Here is an 8,965-nt window from a genome sequence, read left to right as displayed (position 1 = left end):
TTTCGCAATGGCCTCCGTTACAAGGTGCCGTGAAAATAATGAACTAATTTATTGGTGAACGACTGATCCTGGATGGCTTGATTGGTCAGTGAGACGCTTCAGAACAAAGGGAAAACAGGCTGATTCAGGGACCTGTATCAAGTTGTCACAGCCCGAGTCGCAATATTTGCTCATAGGAGCTGCAGCAATTCATATACTGGAAGCAGGCGAGGAGCACGTCGTGAACTAAATCGAATCTTATATATATATATATATATATATATATATATATATATATATATATATATATATATATATATATATATATATATATATATATATATATATATATATATATATATATATATATATAATGTTCATACCTCAGCGCTACTAGAACAAGTTAATATGGATGTGATGGCTATGGGACGACACTATACGCCTTTTGGAGGTTAAAGAGTCTAGTGCGTGAACGTAACTGTATCTTTGCAGATAAAAAAAAAAAAAAAAAACTGAAAGGAATGAACGGTGCCCTGTCACATCGCCATAATCATTTTGAAGTGGCGTACGCAGGGTCATGATGGACTACGTGTCGCAGGCGAATTCCTGCGGAATGGACTGAGAGGGGTATACAGGCATGCTGTCGGGCGCCTGACTCAACTATTGTCATTCATTTCCTGAAGAGACAGACAACAGCAGCGCATGTAATAAGTAGTGTAATTACTGCGTCACCAGTTTGCAAGAAGAAAAGCACATGTGATTGCTATTTTTCTTGCGCGTGGTAACCGCGACAGCACGTCTGACGCAATTGTAAAAGAGGGGGGAGACTTACTGGATTTTGCACTGCACTGCCGTCCTGCGTAGGCCACTGGGGTCCACTGCGCCATTTTCGAAGCTACGTTTCGTGCTATCCAAGCGCAAAAACCATGGGAGGAGCGTTTACCGTTAGACGTCAGTATCCACGAATCTTGAATATCTCTGCTCGCGTCTTAGGGCGCGCGACAGTCTGCGTAACTTGGCCGAAGAAATCCTGCTTCTTCCGCAATCTTCCAAACTGTCCGTGGAAGATTTGGAGAATCCGTCGGACTGGTCAACGCAGCTGGCGGGGCTTGGAATGCACGAAGTGCTGGCCGGTCGGGGCCGCGTCGCCGCAAACCGCTACGGCCTCAGTGGCGGGACGCGAATCTTCCGCTGCTGAAGGAGTTGCGCTGGAGAGGTACACCACGGTCATCGAAGGATGGGCCGTAGTTCATTACCGGGTCAGACGCCTTTACAAACTCGCACACATTCTGCACAGTCACGCACATAGGCCTCTACATGAACTGCACTTTGGTCATGTAGTTGAACGTTACCACCTTCTTGGAGCGGTGCCTCGAGTGATGGTCGAATTCGGTCGCTTGGTGATGGCCTTCGTTGTCGGAACCGCCTGACTCCTGGCTACTCAGCGAGCCAGAGCGGAGCATGGAGCGCTGAGGCGAGTGCAGCAGAGCTGCCGTATTCCGTGAACCGCCCCTTTCCTTGGCGTGGTGTGGCAGTTGGCTGGGGATGTTAGGACGGAAACCCCTGCCGTCCTGGCTGACCAGAGGGCGATTGAAAGGCTGGAAGCACATGACCGTCGGCACGCGTGGCGGCGACCATCGCATCCAGGACGAGGGTCCCGGCTGAAGAGCCTGGTTTCCAGCTGGACGCACCAAGATCTGAGGGGCACGTTTCAGTGAATTGGCCGCAGCGGTCCACAGGTGTGGTAGTTTCCGCGAAGATTCCTTTCTCGAGCCGTCGGACTTGCGGCCGGAGCGCTCTTGTTCGCCGGGCGGCGGCGGTAGCACCTTGGGCGCCTCACGCTGCCTCGCGTCGGCTCGCCTGTCGCGAGACGCACTTCGACTCGCAGCCACAAGGACTTGGCGGCCGGAGCTGGTCTTGAGGCTGTCTGAGGAGCCCGTCGACGAGAGAGAATTTAGGGAAGACAGTGTGTCACTAGGCGAGCTGCTCAGCGACTCGTTTTCGGGCAATGGGTCCTTGAAGTTGCACAGCGCCCGCGCTTCCTCTTCGGTGGCGGCGCGCCAGACGGCCACTTCTTTTTTCCTGTCACCGCTGTCGTCGTCCGCATCCAGGAGGAAGATGGTGGTCACCACGCGGGGCTCCTCGGGATCGAAAAGGCAGGTGAGCAGCGTGCCGTGGTTCCTGACTTGCGCCGAGGAGGTCTGCTCGCTCCTCGACTTCACTTTGGCGCCATCGACGAGCAACAGGAATAGGGGGCCTTCGTCGATGCTCCTGGCTGCCTTCTTGGCCAGATGGAGGCAGTCCTCGTCGGACGGGGCCTTCGGTGCTGGTGGCACCCGAGCTAGCAGCTCGAGCCTGAACACATTCCTCTGGAGGATCATCGTGGCCGCATGGTCCGTGCCGGCGGCGTCAATGAAGGCCGCGGAGAAGCTCCGGCGGCCAGGCGAGCGGCTCCTCCTCACCGCGGCGCGAGGGTGAGCCTCCTCCTCGGCGCTGCTGTGCCGCTGACCTACTGAGCGCCGAACCCCCTCGGGGCAGCTGCTTTAAATGGATACTGCCGGCTGGACGGCGCAACTTGTTTCCACGGCGTCTTGCTTCGCGGCATTCTTGTTTGTCTTGCGCGGCTTGATAGCAGTTCCAGAAAACGTGTCGGCCCGTTTTCGGTGGAGGGGGCAACGGGGAACCCGCTCGCGCAGTCCGGCAGCCGCAGGACGACGCTGGTGAGATGCAGCGCCCTTGGCTGCAGCCGCCATCGTTCGCGCAGTGCCGCGGGAGCCACTTTTAGCGCCCCGACCTTGTCCGTCAGGGGCTCTCCCGTCAGCCGGGTGCGCTGAACTCGGCGCCCCCAACCCAAACAGCGGCTACCCTCCGCGAGGCGCCTGACTGACGTTTCGGTCAAGACGAAAGCGCGGTGACCGCCAAAGCCACCGCTTTCAGCACTGCGCGAAAGCTGGAAAACTTGAGAAGATGCGCAGCAAAGTGCTCAAATAAGACGCCGTCACTCGTGCGGTTGCTTCCTTATCAGTTTTCTCCGGCCACTTCTGGCACCATATTTGAATGACGTAAGGCAGCGGCAATTGTATACCTTTCTTATCGCAGTCAGTGTTGCATTTCATATTTAAGTGTCCATACAGTGCACCTCAGCACACATGGAGTAACTCTGGAATAACGCCTCCTACAGCGAGATCTGTACCGGAGAGGTTCTCCGCCCTTCCCAATTGTGTTGAGCATCGAAAACTTGCGTTCTCACCCCCTTGTCGCTGTGATCCAGATGTGCGCCATCGGTGGTCACTCGCCTCGCTACAGAGCACATCAGACTTTCACTGAAGCGAAGGTCTGAGAACGATACCTGAGTTGCACTCTTCGTCTCTACCTATAACGTGCTCGCAGGTCCACGGCTGTCACGTGACCACGGATGACATATTTTTGAGCGCACACTGCCTAGTCAGCATGTCCTTTGCGCTTTTTATTGTTTTCATAAACCTAGGAACCGTTCTCAGAGTGCACTGGGTGAATGCTGCAGTTTTAGGTTACGATATTCTACAACGGCCTTGTAACCATTGTTTCCTCTGGAGAAAGTACTTTATCAAATACCGCGGTGAAGGTAGCGATGGCAATAATTGAAGCTGTACCATCGCTATAAACACACAAACTGGATCGGGGGGGCAATGAAGTTGCTATACAGAGCCCCGAGTTTCACGCAAGAAACAACTTTGAACGAAGGCCGCACTTGTCGCAGTAGCTTGTTTGACAGTAAACTGTGAGTGTGCTTTCTAGGCAAGTTTTTTCTGGTTCCCAACCTGTGGAAAAAAGAGAAGCAAAAACTAGAAGCTGGATTTGGGAAAAGATTTATCCCTGGTCGTGCCCACTCCCCGACGACATGCTTCCTCGTAGCTCTGGCCCACCTAAAGAAGACAATGCCTGCAGCCGCCTAGAGCTCTCATTCGACAATGAGCGGCTGCGCTACTTTGAAGAAATATTCGGATCAGTTTGCGCCACTTTCTCTGCACCGCTGCCAAGTGATGGCATTGGCCTCTGCACTCTGCCGCAGGGGCTCGGAGGCGGGGCGGCGCGACCTGCGACAACAAGACAGCGAGTGTCAGCGGGCGGGTGGTCGCCATTCAGGCGCTCGGCCGGGCCCTAATAGTGGGCTGCTGGCTTTCAACTGGGTCACTCGGCTGTCAAGCCGGAGTGAGCAAGGACCACTCGTGGGTGTCGTGGCCTCACCCTTGGCGCGCAGCGCACGCGCTCCATTCATTAGCAAAGAATCCCCGGGACGCACGATCCTCGGCGCAAGACTCCGAGCGCTGGTCGCGCTTGGCTGACCGCACAATGGGGGTCCGCGCGTGGTAATTGCGTTTGCAATGAGACGAGCCTAGCGCTTGGTCGGCCCCCCTCCGGCGGGCATCCCGCGGCCGAGCGCGTCCCGCACAAGGGACGCTCTTGTCGCGGTGTGCGCCGCTTCGCGGTGTTTGTTGTCCCGCCGGTGGGTTCCCTCGGCAAAGTTGCCTCCGGAGGCTCTGTGCCCGCTGCTCTTTTCGTGATCCAGCTGCTCGCGGCGCAGTGCAGCTGAGGTTTTGTTCGCCCCTAATGGCATGCCGCCGAGGGTAAGCGAGGTGTTCTCGCGGACTGCCTTGCTTGGACGCTTTCTTCTTTTTTTTCTCTTCCCAAGTTTGCGTCACGCAGCCACTTCGCTCTTCCCATATACTCTGTTGGCCATGGAGAGCGGACGCGAAGTCGCAGCGAAAGTACGAGCAGGATCGCGTCGCTCTACAGTGGCGGTGCAATAGCTGCTGACCAAGAAACACGCATATGTCGATCGTTTATACGCGTGACGGAGCCTGAAAGAGAGGTACATGAACTACCACCTCTTGGGTCTGTGAGCGCTCTACCGCGACGATTATTTGTCTGATGCGAGCTTGCATGGCATCCCGCAAAGCACTGATGAGCGAATAAAGCTGGACAAGTTGGTGCAGATTCATGATTGAAAACAGAACGTGTTCAAGCGCTGTTTTCTCTCATGACATTGGACATTTATTTGCTGCAACGCTCCTCGTTCACATTCTCGCCGTTGTTACCTCACAGCGTCCTTGAGTGCGTTCCTGGCGGTGATGGTGTCCGATTAGGCGGTGGTGGTGAGACTGCATTGCAAATGTATGAATTCTGCGCGAAAGGTAGGAGGGAGAGATAACGCAATGCAAGCGAAGTAAGCTTGTCAGGTTCACACGTACAAAAACGAGTGCTATACACCTTTACGGGCTAGAGCATTTGGTAGAAAAATGCATCAGTCAGGATGCAAATATACGTCTCAGCGTTTACTAACAAGGCTAACATGGCGAAACACGGCTACAGACGGGAATAGGATGGTAGACCTCCCAAGTTACGTTAAGAGGGTGTGGTACGTATACCCAGCAGCAAGTACAATTCAGTGAGCGACAAATAGATATATAAGCGAAAGCTTGAGGTCGATGTGCCTTATTCAGTTCAAGCAACGATCATTTTCCCTTGCTGTCGACGCTGTACGCGTTTTTCTAGTGTGCAGACTGCGGCAAAAAGAAAGGAAAAAAAAAAAAAAACACTGCAGACCAGGAATCATTGAGGGCCTGAAGGCACGGCCATTTTTGGTGTCCGCATGAAGCGGTAAATATAACGCACAACCTCTGTGAGGCCGAGACCGTGTTGGCGACATCCTAATGCTGAGCATGAAACCTTCATCCAAACCTCGACCGTCCCAGCGGCTCAGTGGCAGTCGTATTTGCATCTACTTGCGTTTTTAATGCTAAAGCCGTAAGATTGGCGCTCGCTAAAGTGTCCGCATTATCCACGCGAGAATAGAAAGTTTTCTCTGCGTGAAGCCTCTGTCGGTGAATCCTTCACCCTCCAGAATCACCACCAACCAGTGGCAGTGGATTTGTCGCCCACTTGCGGGCATCAAAAGCTCTCGCACATTCGGACGAACGCGACTAACTCTAATCGGTAAGTATACGAATTAAGCACCCCACAGTTACCGACAGCCAGGTAAGTAGCCCACAGTTACCACCCCTCCGGCAATGGGTGCTACTACTGGCTCTGTAGCTGAGCCACCTCCGCTGCCTCATGCGGACAGAAGTGAAAATAGACAAGGAAGAAAAAGAAGAGGGAGAGAAAGACGCGCGTCGCAAAAGCCGTCGTCCACCACCGCTTGACATCTCTTTTTTTTTTTTTGTGTGGGTAGCCGGAAGAAAATACACTGTGCTTTCCGAAACAAAACGAATATCGTACACGTGTGCTGCCATTGAAGTACGCGGGATGAAAATAAGGCAGCGCAGAGGCTTGTAGCCAGCGGTTTTAATGTGAATACGAACTACCTGTTGTGAGGACAACATCAGCAAGGCTAACGGCAGGTGCAGCAGGCTCAGCAGAAAAGCCTAGCTAGCTGGCCATAGCGTTCACTATGACACGAGCAATGAGATATAGAGAGGGGAGTGTTCCCTCGCCACCTCAAATACTGGCACTATCTCGACACCGTGTCGGTCCGATGTTTTCTCACCAGCGGTTCTGTAGAGTAACACGTGTTCTAACTTGACTGCAGTATCAAGCTTGATGATATTGGAGAGCACCACTGCTCAGCTCCAGTAGATGGCATCTATGTGCCAGGAACTCATCGCCGCCATCAGCATGCCTTACATTCTCTTGCGCGAGTTTCGAGATGCAGGATTCGAAGGACTCTGGATGATGGCGGCAGCGCAAGTTCCAATGCATTCCAGCCGCCTACTTGATTGCAGAAATGCGTTAGTGCACTGCGCGTCATTTCGAATGTGGCTGCACGTTTATGTATGTATGTATATATATATATATATATATATATATATATATATATATATATATATATATATATATATATATATATATATATATATATATATATATATATATATATATATATATATATATATATAAGGAAGACAGTATACAAGCTCACGCGGTACTACCGCATGCTGGACTTCGTGGTTACAGCCCCGCATGTAAGTATGGGCGCAAATGACGTCATCTATCAATGCCTACCGGATCTGAAGCCATGTCACCACATAAGAACCACGCGCATCTGGGCTCAAGATCTGCAAGAACTAAGCTGCTCTTGGTTTTTCCCATGACCGACCGGATGCAGGGCGTAGGATGCGAGCGCGTGTGTTGTGTCTGTAGTCGAAACAATAAACAACCTGCAGGTGCGATTAATAATTATTTCCTCTCCGTTCTCTGAAACTCATTTTTGGCATTTGGGCCCTGAGCCGGAAGACAAGTGTTTTAATACCGGCCGCAGTGATGGAATTTGTATGAAGGTGCAATGCTGAACTGCCCATGTGGCTTGTGATAACAGGACAAAAGAGAACCCAGTGAGGTTGAAGCAACTTTGCATCTTTTCACTACAAAGCCCTCGTTGCCAAAGTTCAGAATTCTTGACGTTGTACCGTTTCAACATACTTCTTATTTCACCGTAGTCTTTTTTTTTTTTTTTTCTGTCAACTGCGCTGCTTTAAAACCATCTTCTTATGCATGGCAAATGAAAAAAAAATCGCCGGTACACGCGCGAAATACTATAGTTGCAACTGTTGTACGAATGCTTTTCCGGTGATTTTCTTTACTTCTCCTCTTGATCACCTGATCCCCTTTTTCATTGTTTTTCCCCAAGCTCGCCTAGGTAATATGAATCCCTTATAGTCCTAACTCAGTGCAGTATATACAGTGTGGCGCACGCCGTATGGTATAACAACGCACGCTGTTTAAAGACACAAGTGCCCACTATGGCTACTGAGGTTGGTTTAGACATGAATTATTGTTCAACTCATCTCTGGCAACGTGTAAGATGAAGTGCTGCCGCTTTGCAAGGCCGCAATGGAAGGCAAACGTCTGTCTTGAAAGATATAAGAAGCAGCCGCTGCATTAAGAGAAAATGACATTTGAACCCATCGCACAGAGTACTCAGCCTCCCCCCAATATCAGGTCCCGTGCGTGGTTGCGACTTCAGCGCGTATTCATCTTGCTCCCGGGGGTCATGGCGGGAGGCTTAACTCATCGTCCCGGATGAAGCGTTCTCGTGGATCCTAAAGGAACCCAAATGAGAGGATAGGAACGCGCGGTGTCGTGCGCGCGCGCTCCAGCAGTATCTGCACAGACTAGAAGGAAAAGAAGGGAGGGAGGCATGGCCGCTGGTTTCGCGGCGTGCCGCTGGCGTACCGATCTGACCCCTTCGAGGGGGAATCGCTATAAGCACACGCTTCATCTGCGGCCAATCCCAGCTCGGTGGAGTCGCGGCGCACTCCCCGGCAGGACTCGGCGTCCCTTCTTCTCGATCGAGCCGGGTTTTCTTTCCTCGTCGATGACACTGTTTCCAGGTGGGGTCGCGGCTTTGTCGAGCTGGGATCACAGATTGTGCCTCTTTATACGGCGCGTCTTCGAGGCCGCCGCCACAGTGAGGAAGCAAAAATGCGACGCTGAGGGCTGTTCCTCTCTTCCTCGCGCCTTTTCTTTCTGACCCTCCGCCGACGCACGGCGTTTCTGTTTCTGTCGGAGGGCACGTAACGTTCTAGCGCTATCTTCGCGAGAGAACTCGCTTGAGGCGAAGCCGATAGGCCACGCGCTGTTCTGTATATCGTCGCGTTGTCCCCCGCGGTGTGGCCGACGTGAGGATGCCGCCGACGAGTCGTTCACCGTGCCGACCACGTTCGGCGCGTTTTAGGTAGCCTCCGGTGCGGCGGGGCGGGACAGCGCGATGGGAGCGCTCTGTGGGTCTCGCGCTGAGGAGCTTCACGTGAACGGAACGAACGGATTTTTCTTTTCGAACCGATAAGAACTCGCACGCGACGCTCTAAGCGGTGTCCAGAACAACGCGCTACACCTCACTGGTTTCCTTACGTTGAAGCGGTTCTCAAGGTCCTGCATTGAAGCTCTTGATTCAGACTGCGTCAGCTTTCTGGTGTGCCGATAAACAAGCACACGATAAGGGATA

The 8,965-nt window shown here is 52.6% G+C and overlaps 1 protein-coding gene across 1 annotated transcript; it reads right to left on the bottom strand.

The window, feature by feature from the left end:
- Positions 1 to 360: 360 nt before the first annotated feature.
- LOC146201933 (uncharacterized) lies at positions 361 to 2,452 on the bottom strand. The gene has a single exon (XM_084583703.1). It carries the CDS (start codon positions 2,358 to 2,360, stop codon positions 1,293 to 1,295), a length of 1,068 nt encoding a protein of 355 aa, XP_084439829.1. The 5' UTR covers positions 2,361 to 2,452; the 3' UTR covers positions 361 to 1,292.
- Positions 2,453 to 8,965: the final 6,513 nt, after the last annotated feature.

This window comes from Amblyomma maculatum, chromosome 1, assembly GCF_055883805.1.
Source record: "Amblyomma maculatum isolate TAMU_Amacu chromosome 1, ASM5588380v1, whole genome shotgun sequence".
NCBI classification, from domain to species: Eukaryota; Metazoa; Arthropoda; class Arachnida; order Ixodida; family Ixodidae; genus Amblyomma; species Amblyomma maculatum.
This window is presented reverse-complemented; position numbering and strand designations above follow the sequence as displayed.

What these genes read in the sequence shown, in the direction of transcription:
- LOC146201933 (XM_084583703.1), bottom strand. Translation starts at nt 2,360, where the DNA reads ATGATCCTCCAGAGGAATGTGTTCAGGCTCGAGCTGCTAGCTCGGGTG.